The sequence below is a fragment of the Cryptomeria japonica genome, chromosome 5 (assembly GCF_030272615.1).
Source record: "Cryptomeria japonica chromosome 5, Sugi_1.0, whole genome shotgun sequence".
In the NCBI taxonomy this organism is placed as follows: Eukaryota; Viridiplantae; Streptophyta; class Pinopsida; order Cupressales; family Cupressaceae; genus Cryptomeria; species Cryptomeria japonica.
In genome coordinates this window covers 559,384,991-559,404,246 of record NC_081409.1, presented here as the reverse complement: position 1 = coordinate 559,404,246, position 19,256 = coordinate 559,384,991, and the positions used below count along the sequence as shown (strand labels likewise).

The following is a 19,256-nucleotide window of genomic DNA, read 5'->3' as shown; positions in this document are numbered from 1 at the left end:
TTCCAAGATTCAAGTTCGGATACCAATTGTTAGGCCTAATATGGAAAGCTACTGTACTGAGAGGGGAGGGGTGAATCAGTACTCCAAAACTTTTTTCAAATAATAAATTTACTGTTATGCATAAACCGAATAGTGCAGTAACATAAAATAAAGTTAAAACAAATAGATAACAATCATACATGATTCACTCCATAACACATATATTTTGGTTACGTAGAAACTCTTGGTTAGAGAGAAAAACTGCGGTGGGGATGGCACCCACAACTTCACTACTACAATAATAAAGAATGCTCGGTTAGAGCTACATTTTAGCTATTTCTGATAGCATACCCTGTTAGGAGTAACAAGATCTGTTAGATCTACCTTGCTAAAGGATTTTACAACATTTAATCTGAATGTTGCACCTGGTTAGAGGCTTTACAATTTATAGACTTGATTAGAGTCTTTTACCCTGTTAAAGGTTTCTCTTTCAACTTCACAATATTACAATAAAATCATTACAAATATCTGCAACTTTACATCTGAAATGTTATAGCAGATTCTATGTGCTCAGAATAAGATTACCTTGCTTATAGCATACCTCGGTAACCCATATAGAAACTCGGTAAACCCTTCGGTTTACTCTGTTCTTCAACTGTTCTCTGAAAACCTTCTCGGCGACCTCTGTGTCTCTGTAACAGTCTTCTTACATTCATACATGCACACACCTTTAACTCTTAACTTATGCTGTATAAATAGATCTCTTAAAACAGTGATCCAATTCATTGCATCGATCTTACAAACATGTTTTATCGAATGAATAACTAAACAAAATATTTCATGGGTTAGCTTGATCTCGAAATCATACACAATCTTCTGGTGCAATTTCCAATGTAATAACGGTTAGATGTGCTTCGATCTTGTAACACGTTTTCATATCCATGTCCAGGTTCAATGTATCTGGTAACACGTTTCACTCGGTGAATATCAACTCGGTGTGTCATCATTACTGCTCGGTAGATATAAGAAGATACTCGGGAAACAGCTCGGTGTATACTGCATTCTTTGACTTCTTTCTTCTGTAACCGACTAGACTGTGCATACCGACTTCTCTATGTGTATACCAACTGGATGATTTAGTAGTGCTAACCGACTAGAATATATAGTATGACTTTGAATATAAAAACTAATGGCAATTTGATAAGTAGTAACAATTTTCAGGATGCGGCCACTTCAAAAAATCATTAAAAAAAATGCTCAATGAAAAATTACAAAAAAATACACAACTTCTAGATCTCAATCTTACCTATAATCCTACCAAAGGGTTTTGCAAAATACTAAATCTAACTATATATTTTGTGCAGCACACGAAAACAACTATGTTATGTTTTTCTGAAAAAATTAGGAACAATTTTTCATGAGAGGTAGGTTTGACCCTCTTAATCTTATCCAATTTTAAAAAAAATTAATAGTTTAGAAACTAGATTCATAGTACTACAATTATTATTGTTTTTTCAACTCTTATTTTTGAGTGTGTGACCTTCAAATATCTCTTTGAAGTTCAGGTTTACCTATTTTCAGAAAAAAAAAAAAAAAAAAAAAAAAAAAAAAAAGTGGCCACTTATATCCCCCTTTTTGTTCACCATCTTGGTGCACTTACCCTTCAAGATGATTTTTAAAAATTAGGGTTTTGACAATTAACCTCTTAATTTTGTGAATTTGATTTGCAAATTGAACAAGGCAATGAAAAAATTGAATTTGACAAACAAAGCAATTTTCAGATCTAAGACAATAACAAGCAAGTTTTGCAAAACACAACTTCAATTTCAATTTTAAAAACTAGGGTTTTGAATGAATTAACCACTAAGTTTGCAAAAAAAATTAAACTTGTAAAAGAAAAATATGCAATGATTTTCAGAATAAAGGATGTAAGACATCAGGTTCACCAAAATGTAATGTTGAAAAAAAAGGTGAATGATGGAGAGATCAAGAGGAAATCTTTTTTTCCCTCCGAGGAGAGATGAAAGTTTCACTTTGGATTTTACTTCAAACAATTTTCATGCATTACATTAGAAGAGGGGGGAAAATACACTAGATTCAACCTCTAGAAAAGGAGATTGAATACTGAGTGATATAAGAATGGTAAGTTAATCCCCTCTTCTAAGATTGAGATTTGAATTGATTGAATTGTGTACTTATGACCAAGTGGAAAAGTGACACAGATCTAATTATAACTTGAGATAGAAGCATAGGATGAAGTTGTGCACCTGGATCTGGCAATGAAATGTCGAGTCAAAGCCGCCCTGCGAATTTGAGAAAAAGTTGCCCGGATCGTGGCGAGAATGTACACGGTCCTCTAAAAAATCCGTGAAATGAAAAGGGTTTTTCCTCCTCTGCAAATGGATTCCAAATTTAAAATTACAGTTGTGCACCTGCAACCTACACACAGAAAAGAGAGGAAAAGGGGTTGGGATTGGGGGTTTGCCTTCAGGTCAAACCCCAGTTTTGGAATTAACCAATTGATGAAAGAAAGTACTTGCAAGTAAATGTAAATGAAAGACTGAAATGTAAGTCACCTCAAGGGAGGTTGTAGATAGAATGTAGGTAGATTTTCTTGTGTGGAATTGAATGTTGGAATGAATCTCCTCTTTAATGGTTGAATCCTTGACTTGAATGCAACACCTAACCTTGAAGGGAGACTTGAGAATGCTCAATTTTGAAAAGGAATGCTTGAATGCTTTTGAATGCTTGAATTCTCTTGAATGCATGATCTCTTGTATCTGTGTTATCGCTTATCCGCTTGTTGAACTTATGCAAATGAGAGGGCAAATAAAACTTATATACTTGTCAATTAGGGCTAATTGACTATTTTTCGTCGCAGGACGACACTAGGGGAGTTTTCCCGCTCAATGTGCAACTACCAAAGCACAATTTGAAGGGTCCTGCCCCAAAATAGGGTAGGGGACATGGGTGCCACGCCCCTATCCTACCCTTTTTTCCAAGAAAGGATGCATTTCTCAAGTGTCGAGCAAGTCTTTGGTCTCTTATCGAGCCTAGGGATTCAGTTTGCATGCGTGAGGACCCTAATATGGTCGCCAATTGCAAGGGTCACAATTTTATGACACTAGAATATCAACTATACATGCTTCTGACCCAAAAATGAACAATTGGTCCCAAAACATGAATCCAATCCAAAAAGGCTCTAGACTAAAAGTAGAAAACTAAACCGATGACTGATATATAAGAAATCCTTCCAGTAAATGCTAACAATGTAAAAAAATATATAAAGCACTTCTGGAACATCATATAAGAATTTTGTACACAACTTTTGAACCCATACCACCGCTTCACCCATAAATATTGCATTCGATACACTTCTAGATTCCGAACTACCTCCAAAACAAAAGGGGTTCCAAGCATCAATGACAGGATAAAGACATATGTGCAACATCATGAAAGTTCAGGTCTCTTCCTTAGGGGATACTCTGCATGGATAGAGGATTTTGCTTCCCTTTTGTATCTTGGTAAAATAGCTTGCACCTCTTAATGATATGCTCTCTAAAGTGGGGGGGAAATGTAATGTCATAAATTTCACCTGCTGCAATCGTACATCACATAAGCGCCTCTTCTTTAAGTTGAATTGGAGATATCCCCTTGGCTTCCACCTCATCTACTCACTTGGCTTGCTTATCTGCCCTCCTTGTTAGCTTTCCTCACCATGTTGATTTTTTTATTTGGGGATAGGCGCACACCATGCATTCATCCCATGAGTTTACAGTCTGAAGGTGGTCATTGAGATGTTACACCTACTATTCCTGGTAGTGTAACACTTCCTTTTGCACACATCAATGTCAAGATTCTTTTCTAGGCTCTATATCTTACTCTTTTGCTTCATTTTCGGTCTTCTTCTTGTCTCTTAATTATTTGGACTCTTTATCTTTGTTTGGAGCTATTTTCACTGGTTTTATCACATTTCCATTCACCGTTCTTGTATTCATTTTCCACTTCCATCACCATCACAACTTCACATGTTCAAGGGATCGGTTCTCATCTTCACTCTAGCAAGCTTCCAGGTTCTTGGTGTTGGAGGGGAGTTGCTTCTACCTGTTTTGTTGTGTTTTTCAATAATCTATCTTTATTAGCATATCATTTGTATTTCTTTTTTCACTATCTCTTTTATTTTTTTTATCTATCAACAGAATCTTTGTGACCTATGCTTTTGGATTTTATGGTTAAAATATTTTTATCAATTAGTAGTTATCAGTTTTGTGCCTTCATTTTATTATAGTGAGTTAACTTAGAGGTTTGATGACTTCGAAGGTTGATCCAAGTGGAGAGGAGGTTAGTGAGGCCTCAAGAGGTTTGACCACCTTTTGCAATAGTTCACTTTTCCTACTTTACAAGATCATATTGATAGTGGAATAAAATACTTAATTTTGAATGCTAAGTCTTCACATGGACTTGTTTTGTTTATTCACAAAACTTATTACATGCATGATTGCAATGAAAACTGTGCACCATCACATTTAAATTGCAATACACCACATATATTAATTTAACTTGCATAAGTACAAGTATCAATAGGGTGTGGATGATATTGCATTAACACTATAAATTATGTAATAGGTAGTATTGGCACATTCTCTCCATAGCAATTAGTCAAATTTTAACATCCCCAAGCGTGTGGCCTAAGATATTAAATTATGAGTGTTAATGTGACATGTACATGACCATCGAAAATCCATATGTTAGGGTTTACAAAAAATGACACCAAAAAATTAAATAGTATTGAACTTGTGTGAGCACGTAGAATTTATATAAGTGATGATAAATAAGTGGGAAATGTAACTTAAGAAAGTATAATTTTATAATAGGTGTAGAAAAACATATATTACAAATCAATAAAAAATATTACATTTCCAAAAAATAATAAACAACTTGCAAAAAGAACAACGCAATAAATCTCTACCTTAGTGAGGTACATGGATTTCACCTTGCCTTTTTTTGTAGATATGATGATAGTTCCTACAAATTTATTCTCACATTGCACAATCTATCAAATACACGTATTAGAAAAATATTTGAAATGCATATGATTATATTAAAGGCTAGAGAGATTTTAAATCCTTTAAGTAATGTATGTACAATACAAATACAAAAGAAAGCACAAACAATCATGTTCATAAACATAACCATATAGATGATAGAGTTTGGTGTTGTTCCTATTGTTGAAGATGTATCATTGTGCAATTAAGAAAATATATAAACTAGAAAGAGAAGAAAAGAGTCATGTTTTTATTTAAACACTAGTGAAATAAGATTGTAGGTCAAGAGTTTTAAGTATTCAATCCAGCAAGTAGCACCCATTGTCGGGGCTTTGAAGATAATCACAAGTGAATCTAACTTTACAATATATTTTCACAAACATTCAAAATTTTGGTAGACCTTTAGGTGAATATATAACTAGGAGTAAGAAAGAGTTATAACTTCTATTTAATAGGTCATACTAAAAGCCTAGAAAAAGGAGTAGTTAGGGTGTTATATTTTGAGTACCTATGAATGAAAGTTGCATTGCTCATCTTTTGTCCCACCATAAGTAATGAAAGTTAGATTCCAAGTAGTTTATAAATAATATTTTTGTATGATTGACAAAAAAAATAGCATTTAGGTGAAGTTGTGACTACAATTCTAAAATAACCAAAATAAAAAAACTACCTCCACAATAGCCTCACAATGAAATTCAATGTCATTGAAGTGATGGCAAAATATATTTTAAAGCTGGATTCGCTTTACTACCATCAAAGGTAGGCCATGTGATATGTTGTAAGGAATATGAAAACCCTTCATTACCACCCATTACCTCTACAAGTTTGGTGGGTTGAAAAATTAAAACACAATTGAACAATCATTGATCACATACACATCAACATTTAGGAAAAGTTATAGTGGTGGTTGGAGGCATGCAATATTTTACAATGTAGTGTACATGTGCTATTTAGAATGTAGCTCAAACATATTGAAACCTCTCCTCACATACAAATATGTAGGCCAATTACTACATGCAACATCATGCGAGTTGAATGTGGTGGCACGCAAGCTAAATGTGATAGCTAACACTATCAAACATGTGGTAGTATTTTTCCAAAGCAAGGCCAAATGAATTTTGACAACTAGGGTCCATTTGTTAACTTCCTAGCTACACATTTTTGTAATAATTGAAAAACATTAAAATATAAATTTGATAAATCATAGGATGGGGGAAAAATAATTAAAAGTTAACCACATCCTTAAAATACATAGTAATATGATGATGGCTCGCGTGCAGGTTGTGCGAACGGCCAAGCTAGGGTTTTGAAGCCTTAGCTCGCAGACGTAGTTGCAGTTGGAGCAGAGGGGGAGGGAAGTGAAGGGAGGTGGGGGAGAGAGGTGGGGGGGTGCGGCTGGGGGTGGTGGTGCTTCCTCGCTGGTAGCTGGGGGGTGGTTTGGGCTGCGGGGGTGTTGGGGTTCGAGTTGCTGCGGGCAGTGGGATCCTTGTGGGTCTCCCGTGGGGTTGGGGGTTCGGTTGGCTTCTTTGGAGGAGAAGCTTGGAAGGGGTTGATTCTTGGGGGGCTGCGCTTTCTCAAGGGCCTCTTCGGGTTTGGTCTTTGGTTGTCCTTTGTCGCCTTTTAACTCTGTTTGTGATCCGATGTCGGGCTTTGGTGGTGAGGCCTCTCAGGTGGCCCCAAGCATGGACTTCTGTGTTGCGGTCGGGTCAAAACCCCCACTTCAGAATATGAAGACATTTTCCAATAATCTTTTTTCCTCAGATCCGGGGCCTGGAAGTGCTGGTAGCTCTTGCCTCATGAAGATTAATGGGTGTCTCGAGAGATACAGTGAAAGTCTGAAGCTCGTTATTCCCCCCGAGATGATAGCTGAAGACGTTGAGTACTTTTCAAAACACTCGCTCTACTACAAATTTTTGGGAATGAGAGTCTCCCTACAGTTCTTGGAAAACTGGGCGCAGAGGACTTGGGCGCGGATGGGGAAATGGAGATTATGCTACTGGCGAACAACTATTTCATGGTTACTTTCAACTGTATGGAGGATCACAATAGGGTCTTTGAAGGAGGCCTGTATTTTTACAACCAAGTGGGGTTGTTTATCAAACCTTGGCATGCAGGGTTTAACCCTTCGGAGGAGCTCCCAAACAGGGTTCCTGTGTGGGTTCGCTTACCACAGTTTCCAATGGAGTGCTGTCAGGAGGAGATGTTACGGATGTTGGCCGCACTGCTTGGGAAACCAGTGGGATCCTCATCGCAAACCCTAGGGAGAAAGGTAATGAATTTTGCACACATCTATGTTGAAATTGATCTTAGTAAACCTTTACCAGATGCTATAGATATGTGTGTCGATTCTTACTCTTGGGTTCAACAATTAGATTATGAGACATTACCCTTCTGTTGTCGTTGGTGCCATGAGTATGGTCATTTACAACGTAAGTGCCCTAGATATAAATTAGTGGTGCGCCAACCTCAACAACCGGCCCAGAGCCAAGATAGGACTGATAAAGGAAAATTTTCTATATCGACCGGGGTTGTGGGTGCTGATGGTTTTGCTTCAATTAAGACAAGGAACATAAATCGTGGCCAGAAGAGGTCCCTTCAGGAGAGACAGGAGGAGGATACGTTTAACAGATTTGAGGCATTGGATGACCTCAACCAACAGGAAGTGAATCTGGGGCTAACCCCGTTGGACCAAGGTGCTTCGGGGGGGGGGGGTCCGGAAAGAGTTATGGGGGATTTTACCCAGGCCTTGCTAGTGACTAGAAGCCAATTAATGGAGCTGGAGCAGACTGCAGGGGCTGAGGTGGGTCTCTCTCCTATTTCGGAGGTGAATTTGGTGGGGGGGGGGGAGGGCTCCCCGATAGCTCTGAAAGTGGAACTGGCTAGAGCTAAAACTATTAAGTCTTTTGCTCACTTGGGTCTTCATCAGAAAGATATTAAGAAGAGTGTTTTAGAGAAAATCTCAAAGGCTGGCAGAAAGATGGATTTGGATAAAATCAAATTGATGGGAGAGAATTTGGTTGAGTCTGGGTCAGTAAAGACTTTGGATTCTCACTTTTCCAATCCTCCTAAATGATTGTGCTTTCATGGAATGTGAGGGGCTTGAACATCAGCCCTAGACAAAAAGTTGTTCGGGATTTGATTAGGAATCATTCACCTGATGTCCTGTTTCTGCAAGAAACTAAACTTTCGGTGGAGAGTATGATGGGGTTGCTGCCGAAGCTATGGGGGCGAGGTGGGTGTCAATGTATTGGGGCTGTTGGCTCTTCTGGGGGAGTGGCATGTATGTGGAATCCTTCAAAGATTCGCCTTGTTTGGTGGATGGCTTCCAGATTGTCGTTATTCGAGGTTGCCTCGAGTCTTGAGACCGGAGACCATATCTTGTTACTAATATCTATGCTCCCACTGATTTTTTGGGCAAGCAAAACCTTTGGTCTCATATTTCTTGTATGCGAAGGTTGGTCCCTTCTCATCCTTGGATTATGGCGGGAGACTTTAATGCTATCATTGAGTTGAGTGAGAAGAAGGGGGGAGTCATTCGACTGGATCCCTCTTCTTATCTCTTTCGAGATAGTATATCTTCCTTGCATTTGGTTGACATTAAGCCTAGCAATAGTTTGTTCACTTGGAACAATAGGAGAGTGGGGGAGTTTTGGATTGCTGAAAGGCTGGACAGGTTCCTGGTTTCCAGTTCTTGGGTTGGTGGGGGGTGGTCCACAAGTTTTGAGATTCTTGACTGGAGAGGGTCTGACCATTGGCCTATCAAGCTGGTCTCTTCTTCAACCCAGGTTGCTCGCTCTCCTTCCTTCAAATTCCAACTTATGTGGCTTTGGGATCCCACTCTGCACGCTCTAGTTGAGCAGTGGTGGAGGAAGGGGAGGTCGACCTTTGGCACTGCCATGTTTACTTTTTCCAAGTAGTTGTTGTTTGTTAAGTTTCAAACAGTGGAATAGGCAGGGTTTCGGGAACATTTTTCACACTAAGAAAGCCACCCAAACAGTGTTAAATGGCATCACCAGTGAAATGAGAGAGCAGGGCTTGTTTGAAGCCTTGCTTAGGGAGAGGAGGACATGGCTCTCAAGGCTTTAGAGGAATGGGAACTCAGGGAAGAAATTTACTAGAAACAGAGAGCTTGCATTGATTAGCTTCAAGCGGGCGATAAGAACACAACTTTCTTTTTCAACTCTATGAAGGCGAGATGCCATGGGAACTCCATTTCTGCTCTGGTCAGTGATAGAGGTGAGATGTTATTATCCTTGCAGGAGATTTCTAGAGAGTCTCTTTAGTATTTCCGATCCCTCTTCAGTGAATATTCTCAAGGGGATTTGGTGGAGGAGAACCAGGTCCTCGCTTGCATTCCTCCTCTTGTGTCTAGGGAGATGAATGAGCAACTTATGTATCCTATTTTGTTGGAAGAACTTGAGCAGATTGTTTTTCACATGAGGAAAGGAAAAGCTCTAGGACCGGATGGGTTTCCAGTTGAATTCTTTCAAGAGTTCTGGGAGATCATCAAATTGGACTTACTCGAAGTAGTCCAAGAGTCCCAGAGGAACAAATAGATGCTTCGGGCCTTGAATGCAACCTTCATTATGCTAATCCCTAAGCGTGATGGAGTCGACAGGTTAGGTTATTTCCACCCTATATCTCTCTGCAACGTGATATACAAGATCATATCTAAGCTGATAGCAGAGAGGCTGAAGAAGTGTTTGGGGGTTGTTATCTCAGAGGAACAGAGCGGGTTTGTGGAAGGGCGTCAAATTTTGGATGGTGTGGTCATTGCTACGGAGACCATTCACTCTATGGCATCCTCCAAGGAAAAAGCTATGTTTGTCAAGTTGGATATGGCTAAGGCTTACGATAGAGTTCACTGGTCCTTCCTTTTGAAGATCCTTAGGTCCTTTGGCTTTGCCGAGGAATGGAGCCAATGGGTTATGAGTTGTGTCACGTCCACCTCTTTCTCAGTGCTTATTAATGGTGATCACACAGAGCTATTTGGTGCGACTAGGGGCCTTCGCCAAGGGGACCCCCTCTCCCCTTACTTATTCATTCTCCTGGCTGAGGGTCTAGGGAGGTTGATCAAGCATAATGTGGGTCTGGGTAGTATTTAGGGCTGGAGTTGGGGTAATGATTTGCAGCCTCAGTCTCATTTGCAGTTTGTTGATGACACGGCCTTGATGGGTCTTTCTCGGATCAGTGAAGCTACTAATCTGTGGAAGGTTTTGGATGTCTATCTGGCGGCCTCAAGTCAGTTGATCAATGAAGATAAGTCTTCTATTCTTTTCTTCAACACTCCTAGAGCTATTCAAAGGAGGATTGCTCTTATCTTGAGGTTCCAAGTGGGTACTCTGCCCATGACTTATCTGGGTATTCCTATCTCTCTTGGTAATCCTCCTCAAGAGTCATGGTAGGGTATCTTGGATAAATTTCTCTCGAAGGTGGAACATTGGACGCACAGATGGTTATCTTTCTCTGGGAGGGTGCAACTGATTCAGTCGGTGGTTCAGGCTCTTCCGATTTATCGTTATATGCTTCAAGTGGCTCCTATGTGGTTCTTGAAGGGATTGGACTCTTTGGCAAGGAAGTTCTTATGGGCAGGCAATCTATCCTCCTCCAAATGGAGTCTGGTTAATTGGGATCTGGTGTGTAGCCCGAAACAGTTAGGGGGGCTTGGTTTACGGCAAGCTATTTTATTCGGGGAGGCTCTAGTGGCTAAACTATATTGGAGGTGGTGCGTCGAGCAGGATCGTGGGTGGGCTAAGCTATTGGCTTACAAGTATATGCAGAGGATCCCAGTTCAGGAGGTTCCAAGATATCCGCTTGAGGGAAAAGGCTCAAAAATTTGGTATACTCTCAAGAAGGGGGCTTCTCTCATTAAGGAGGGACTCTTTTGGATCTGCAGGAGGGGGGAGGAGGTCCTTTTCTGGAACAACTCTTGGGATGGGCACCCCCCCATCCTTGTGCAGTTTCCCAATCTTGGGAACCTTAGCCAAAGATTCCTAGAGGCAGGGTGGTCTAGGGTGAGTGACTTCAAGGCGGTTTACCAGTGTGGGCGGTTGGAGATGGAGAGGTGGAAGGCTCTTAGTGAGTGGCCGGTTGTGGGGATGGAGGAAGAGTGTGCGGAGCTGCAAGGCATTCTGGCAAGTAGACACTGTAGTGCTCTCAAGGGTAGGGATGGACTTACCTAGTCTCTGAATCCTAAAGGCATCTTTACTGTCGCTAGTGGTTACCGGGTTCTTTTAAATAGAAGGTTGGAGGGTAGAGAGGTGCACTGGTGGAAACAGGCTTGGAACAGTTTCTCTTGGCCAAAGTGCAATTGCTTCGCTTGGACTCTAGATTTGAATAGATGCCTAACTTGGGATAATATTTGGAAGAGGGGATTCTTGGGGCCTTCTATTTGCGCTTTGTGTGGTAACAGGGAAGAAGACTCCTCACATCTGTTCTTTAGATGTCCCTTCTCTATGCTTATTTGGCACTATTGGTGGGGGGTGTGGAAGAGTCCGTGTGTCCATGCAAATTCTCTGGTGGAATTTTGGAGCAGTTTGGGCAGACCACCTATTATGTCCTCCTTCCTTCAGACGGTCTGGTACATTGGGCCCATCTTCATACTCTGACAGATTTGGCTTGAGAGGAACAGAAGGATCTTTCGCGAAGCCAGACTGTTAGTGCAACAAGTATGGAATAGAACCATGGTTATGATTCAAGAGACGGTGGAAGCGAAGTGTGAGGTTAATCTTCCTTTGAACAGAGACGAGGCAAACATTGTGAGCAGGTTGGGATGGCATGAGCTGTCTCCTGCTTCCGCTTGTGTCAGAAAAAGGTAGATGTGCTAGGAAGAAGGTCCAAAGGGTTGGAAAGTGGAGCCCTCCTCAGGATGAGATTATTAAGATTAACACCGATGGCTCCTCCAGGGGTAATCCAGGCCCAGCTGGGGTGGGGGGGATAGGTCAGAACTGTATGGGAGAGGTGGTCTTCCTCTTTTCAGTGCATAAAGGGAGGCAATCCAATAATTATATGGAGAGTCTTGCTATTCTCTATGCCCTGGAGCGGGCCTGGGAGTTCGGTTGTAGGAAGGTTATCTGTGAATTGGATTCACAAATTATTGTTAATTTGTTGACTGAGCAGAAGATGAGTGGGACTCATTGGTAGCTGGCAGGGATTGTGCATCAGATCCTTCAGATTATTTCTTTAATGGAGCAGGTGTCTTTCATCCACATTCCCCGTGAATGGAATAGAGCGGCAGATTGTTTGGCTAAGTGGGCCTCAGAACATGATAGTGATTGGAAGCTGGTAGGATGGGAGCATCTCTCCGCAGATTATTGTCAAGTCTTGCAGAAGATTCTTGCTGAGCACATGGAGAGTTATGATGCTGTCTAAGCTTGGTCTGGGCCTAGGGTTCTTATTTTGGAGGGCCTTGGGGCTATGGTCCTCCTTGTAAATTTTGGGTCTGATCTTTAATAAAGTTTTTACCCCTTTTATTCAAAAAAAAAAAACATAGTAATATAATTTATTTACTTTTTCTTACATAACATCTAGATTTAATTATTATGCTAAGAGGCATAACTATAGTGACAACAATTGTTGGAATGTAATGACGTAAGTATGTCAATAAAAACCGAGACCGACATATATTTTTAAAAAAACTAAAATTATAAAATAACTCTTATGTAAATAAAATAAAATAACTCTTCAAATAAAAATCGAAACTATATAAATAAACTAAAATATTCTTAAATAGTTGTAAAAAGTAAAATAACTTTTTCAAATAAATAAAAATAACTCTTCAAAATAAACAATACATATAAAATAAAATAATTGTTAAATAATTTTAAAATAAAATAAGTCTTAAACAAATATTATAATTCAAAATCGATAATTGTTGTTATAAATATTTTTTTTAAATCTATACTAAATGTTGAACATAGAATGCACCTATTAGACCCTAATAATCAAACAACTTATTATAATTAAAAAATACTCAAAAAAACAATAAAAATATTTAATCAATTTCAATAACACTAAAGCTAATGTGGCGGGTAAAGTAGTTGGCAAAATCTTGAGAAATTTGAAATGCTTTTTGTTTTTTAAATTTAAGCGCAACCGTATAATAAGCCGCTGGATTGGACTTACCGTTGGAAAAAAAAGGAAATACTGCGCTGCTCCCTGCTCACAACATTTCAGTACGGGTAGCCCAGAAACTGATGACACCAACAGCGAAGATTTCTGTTGCAGATTGTATTCCTCCTTAGCTTTGCTTGGACAAATATCTTCTTCTAGTGTAAATTAAACGAAGAGATACTCACCCCGCCTTGGAGCTTATAAATGATAAGCCAAAATGGAGCTTCACAGAAAGAGCTTGAACAGTCTGTGAGTTGTGATCATATTTATAGTTGAAACAGAACTGACAAGCAATTCTATATATATTTCTTTTGCTGGCATCTGGAATTAAAATGATAAAACTTTGGATTCACAAGTAGCATGTGGAATCACAAAGTTGAATCTTTGAAACAGCCTGAGCTGCCTGATTGAGAGGCGAAGAAGGGATGACAATGGCAGGTTATGCTTGTTCACAGTCACGCAGTGCTCTCAAATACCCTGCAAATAAGATCGATAATAAATGTGATGTTGATTCTTATGCCACTTCCAGTTCCTCCCAGCCAAAGATATATTCTTCTACCGCTGCTGCCAAGAGTAGTTTCGCTCATTTTAAGGAGAAGTTTAAAGCCTTGACGCAGAGTCACTCAGAGAAGAATGGCGAGTCCCCGATTGAATCCTCTAAATTTCCACCTAAGCCATCTAAATCAGACAAGAGGAATTCCCCGGCAAAAAGTCCAGTGCCTAAGCATGAAGAAAGAATGGGTGGTAGTAGTCCTTCAGATCGTTATGGCTGGATTACAAAAACAGCGGCCAAAGAGAAAATGTTGACCCCGTTTTGCAGCAATTCCTTCAGTGTGAGAAGTTCAAGGCTTCGCTTTAACCCGTTAGAGGGTTTCTGTTGTGCTGGTCCAAAGGCAGCGTCAGAAGATGGGCAATTTGAAGCTAATAATGTGAATAGGAAGGGCAAACAGGGGAAAGTTTCTGAGCATACACAAAGGATAATGGTTTATGTCAGGGTGAGACCTCTGTCAATCAAAGAAGAGGAAATGGGTGCCCGCAATTGTGTTGGTACTGTTAACAACAAAGACCTTTTCTTGAAGGAAATTGGAAATGAGGACGACTTTTTAAGATCTAAGAGGAATTGTACTCGGACTTACACATTTGATGCAGTTTTCCCTCAATCTGTTGAGCAACAAGAGGTTTACAACACAAGGTATTTATTTATTTATTTACTTTTTCCTTTCTAAGATTGATACTGCATGTTAAATTTCAATTTCAAAGAGATTAAAAAAAGGCATCCAGAGGATCCAGCGATTGACCATCTACTTAAAATTGAATCATCATCTTATTTTGGCTTGTTCTATTATGGGAAAATTTACAAGTATAAATATGATTTTAAATATTTTAATAAAATTAATGTGGTTTTAGATTTGTGAATTCCATAATTGAATTGTTATATATCATATGTGTCATCTTCTGCTTGACCCCTGTGTTATTGAGTATAAGTTACAATATCGTAGATGCTGAGAGGTGACTAAATCTAAATCTATCACCATCTTAGGACCCCTAACTTTACCTCTAACCTCTTAACCCTATATAACTCAAGTGAGTCCTCCTTGACCCTCCCTGACATCTCCTCATGTTCGAGGGGCTGCATGGTATGGGATGGACCGCATCAATCATTGTTCAGTATGGAACGGACAGGTATGTAAGATCCCCATGATATCTTTTAGTCATTCCTTATATCAACATGTCCTGTTATAACTAATGGCCCATGACTTAATGGTCAATCATTATCACACCAGAAGAAAGTTACATAGTAGCTTGATCGAGAATGCATTGATTCCTTGGCTGCATCTCCATATTCTCTGCTTCTCTATTATCACAAATGGCCCATGACTTAATGGTCAATCACTATAACACCAGAAGAAAATTATAAAGATGGTAGCTTGATAGGGTGACTTTTTGTTGGTATGAGAATGCATTGATCCCTTGCCTGCATCTCCATATTCTCTGCTTCTCTGTTATAGCTAATGGTCCATGACTTAATGGTCAATCATTATCATACCAGAAGAAAATCATAGAGATGGTAGCTTGATAGGATGACTTTTTCTTTGTCATGAGAAGGCATTGTTTTTTTGCTTGCATCTCCATATTCTCTGTTTCTCTGTTCTTTTTAACGGAGAGACTGTTATCAACTTCTTTGGATAACCCAGGTGGATTTATTTCAAGTTTGTTTAAGCTCTTAAGCGTTGTAACTAGCAATTATACAATGTCTTCCCCTAAGATAAACATTTTGGCTGTATTTGCATATCATATGCAACATGCAGATTGTCTAAAGTAGATTAATTCAGATTACTTTTCATTTTAGAAGTGTTTGTGGCTATGTTAAAATTTTAAGACCTGGCATAATTGATTGGAAAGAATCATGTCCAGCACTGCAGAGCTTGTTGATGTTGTTCTCCAAGGAAGAAATGCATCTGTGTTTTGCTATGGCGCGACAGGGGCAGGCAAAACCCATACAATGTTGGGAACTGTTGAGACTCCAGGAGTGATGGCCATGTCAATAAAAGATTTGTTTGCAAAACTTGAGCAGCAGAACTGTTACTCTGAACCAGTGATTTTACTTTCTTATCTTGAGATTTACAATGAATCTGTAAAGGATCTACTCTCACCTGGAAGACCACTTGTCCTGAGAGAGGATAAACAGGTTTGCTATAGTCCTATCCCAAGCTCTTCGTTTGAACACTTGGGATTTCCTTTATTGACCTAGATGAACTGGTAACCTTTCAGGGCAATGTATCTTCACTAGGGATCACCCAATATAGAGCTCATTCAACTAATGAGGTATGATGTTCAGTTTTCTCTTCAAAATTAGATATACAGGAAAGATGATAAATTAATAACAAACCTCTATAATTGCGCTTGCAGGTAATGGATTTGCTTCATCAAGGAAATCAGAACAGAACTACAGAGTCCACTCGAGTGAACGAGACTTCATCTCGATCTCACGCTATCTTGCAGGTTAGAACTTTATACTTGTACCGAGTCTGCTAATTATACAAGTATAGTTCTCTTTGTAGAGAATTTTTTTGACTTAAAAGAGTTTATGTAGGATGAATCTTCGATGGCTATTTAATTTATTATAATATATTGTTGTAGGTTGTGGTGGAATACAAAGTAATTGAGGGGTTAAAAACTGCTACTCGCACCGGTAAACTATCTCTAGTAGATCTGGCAGGGTCTGAGAGGGCTGCTGCCACAGATCAAAGGACAGCCAGATCTGTAGAAGGAGCCAACATAAACAAATCCCTGTTGGCCCTTAGTAGCTGCATAAATGCTCTAGTAGAAGGGAAAAGGCACATACCTTATAGAGACTCTAAACTTACACTGCTTCTCAAGGTATGAGTTATATTATCCCTGGTATGTCATTCTTTTTCCTAGAAAAGACATTATGAGAGAGTTGCATTGCATACTTCTACATTACAATGTAGATGCAAAAAGTAACCAGCAATTAGAGTTGAATGTGTATTTCTACCGAACTAATCATACATGTTTGCATATACAAAATAAAAAGTAACCAGCAGTTGACTGAACAAATCATTTGGTATTTTTCATTTTCAAAAATATAAAAATTTATTGTTAAGCACCTCCCACTGCATTGCATGACTGGGGAACGAAGGAAACTGTCTTGAGCTAATCTAAGGAACTATTAACATCCCTTAGCTGTTCTTGTAAGTCCTCCCATATTTGCTTTAGGAGGTTTAGACAGTTTCATCAGCAGTGCTAAGTCTCTCTGTGATATTCCCAGGCAAAGTTTTTCAATGATAACCTAGATAGAGGTTGAGTGATTACAGGATTCCTTAGGCGGAGCTTGTCAAACTGCTATGATTGCGAATATCAGTCCAAGTCATTTATCTTATTCTGAAACACAGAACACTCTTCACTGGGCAGATCGAGCAAAAGAAATTCGCACAAAAGTAAGCTATAGCCAGATTTTATTCAATTTGTATATTTTAACAGTTTAGTTGAATTTGGAACCGGTCAAGGAATAGATCTTTGATAAGATCATCTATGATATTGCAGGTCTGCGTTGCAAATGAAGGGTTGGAGAAACCTGAAACGCAAATTGAACAGTCCAGGTTGCTGCTTGAAATGCAAAAGGAGATTAAACAATTAAGAATGCAGAATGATCAGCTGCAACGAAGGCTACTTGCTATGGAAAACCAAAGATTGCCTTCTACTCCATCTTGTTCATGCTCATGTCGTGTGCTCCCTTTACCTTGTACTGACCATATTCCCATGCTCGAGTCGTCCAACAGTGGTTATCAAGCGGAGGAACAAAATGCTGAGGAAGATAACATTCAAGAACTGAAGAGTAACCTCCAAGCTTTCAAAGAGGACTCTGATCGTGTGAAAATGGAGTCTTCTGTAATGGAGAAGCAGCTCGCCACCCATCGAATGTCTCTGAAACATGAGTACAATCCCCAGCTGAAGCACAAGGATGGTATCATACACAAGCTTTGTGAAACGGCACCTGGCCTAGAACAGAGGATTCAGAGTACTCAATTTGGCCCAATAAGTACTCATCTTTCTTCAAAAGAGCCTCTGCCATCTCCTGAGCGGCCAATTGGAAAAACTATTTCTGCCTCTCATAATGTTTATGACGATCCTCATTCAAAATCAGATCAATCGGAAAGGAAATCTGGCTTCTTAGATGTACAACTGAAGAGCTCATCTCAATCTACATCTGTTGTTGGATGTTCATTGCCTGCATCAGGGAAAAACCGCGCCTTTGGAGATATCACCAACAGACCTGCAGCCCCAAAAATCAGAAATAGAATCGACACCAGGAATGCACCCTCCATGCTTCTGCAGGTAAGCCACAATTTTAATTACAATTGCATTTTTCTACTCCAAAAGCGATAGTTCTCGTTGAGTTGTGTATTGATTGCTGCTTGTATTCCACTCTTAAATGTACTAAGAAGCATACAGGTCTTAGGTTCCAGTTTTAGCTGGTTTAGTGAAAATATTAGGGTATCACAGTTAGCCTAAGAATCTCGAACACAAAAGCGTATATAAGGGGAAAAGTTTGGTAAGAATCATACCCAAATCCTAATAAAGAGCCTGTAAAGCACCCACCTGAAAAAGGCCACTGCATTGAGATAACCTAGCTTCCAGTTGTGGCTACTCCATGGAAAATAATACCGTTCATGTGGATTGCATATCATTTCTTCCTGTCACTGCTTTCAGTTTTCTTCTAACAAAATGTGTTTTCAGTTATTATAAACTGCGGAAGCTTGAAGTTTCTAAGATGAATATGTTATGTATCTTCAGCCAGGATTTTATCGCGAACTATCCTAAAATTGAGGATTTGGATCAAGAAGGAACCTGGGCAGCATTCTGCACATTAAATTCACAAAATTCGTATCAAAAAAGAAAGTTCATTATAAACTGTTGATTTGGATGAGAAAGTTCATTATAAACTGTTGATCTGGCTCTCTCATCCAAGTGTTTGCAGCATGGCTTGATGCAATTGCAGATGCGCAAACAATTTTTTTGTGTGTTTTAAACGTATTTGGGAGTTCGATTTTAGTCTCATGCCCGAAGACAAATGGATTCGGAAAATTCGAAGAAAACGTTTATTTAGGTAGCCGATTTGGAATGCATATTTAGGTTGGAAAACTCTACGGTGGCCGTGGCACTAGGTATAATTTATGATTTTTTTAAATTTATACATATTAAATACAATAAATAGCGGTTAAGAGAAGAATGAATGTTGTTTGATAAATAAAGATAATGTTTTTTATTGTTATTGGCCTAGTAAAATCAACTTTTCCATGAGTAAAAATCTTGAAATGTGTATTAAATCTATGATGTCATTGATTTTGACTTTGTGGGTTTGGGTTATTTTAGAATTGTGTATTATTCTTATATTCATAGATTTGATCGAATTTAGTGTGTATGTATTTTTACTTTACAATTTATCGAAATAATCTTTGTTTGCTTTGTTCTTTTCTAATATTTGGACATTATAATATTTACAAATATCTTGGAAGGATTATCATCATATCAAAATGGAAAATTTTCATCAACCTTAAATATGTAGATTAAAAATCAAAGACATATAGTATTTAGAAA

The 19,256-nt window shown here is 39.0% G+C and overlaps 1 protein-coding gene across 1 annotated transcript; it reads left to right on the top strand.

Annotated features, from left to right (window-relative positions):
* The first annotated feature begins 13,178 nt into the window (after nt 1–13,178).
* Nucleotides 13,179–18,880, top strand: LOC131077719 (kinesin-like protein KIN-8A). The gene is made up of 8 exons (XM_058015257.2): nt 13,179–14,328; nt 15,552–15,825; nt 15,909–15,962; nt 16,047–16,139; nt 16,278–16,517; nt 16,973–17,095; nt 17,202–17,993; nt 18,453–18,880. The coding sequence occupies exons 1-8, from the start codon at nt 13,562–13,564 to the stop codon at nt 18,477–18,479; spliced, it is 2,370 nt and encodes a 789-aa protein (XP_057871240.2). The 5' UTR covers nt 13,179–13,561; the 3' UTR covers nt 18,480–18,880.
* The last annotated feature ends 376 nt before the right edge of the window (nt 18,881–19,256 follow it).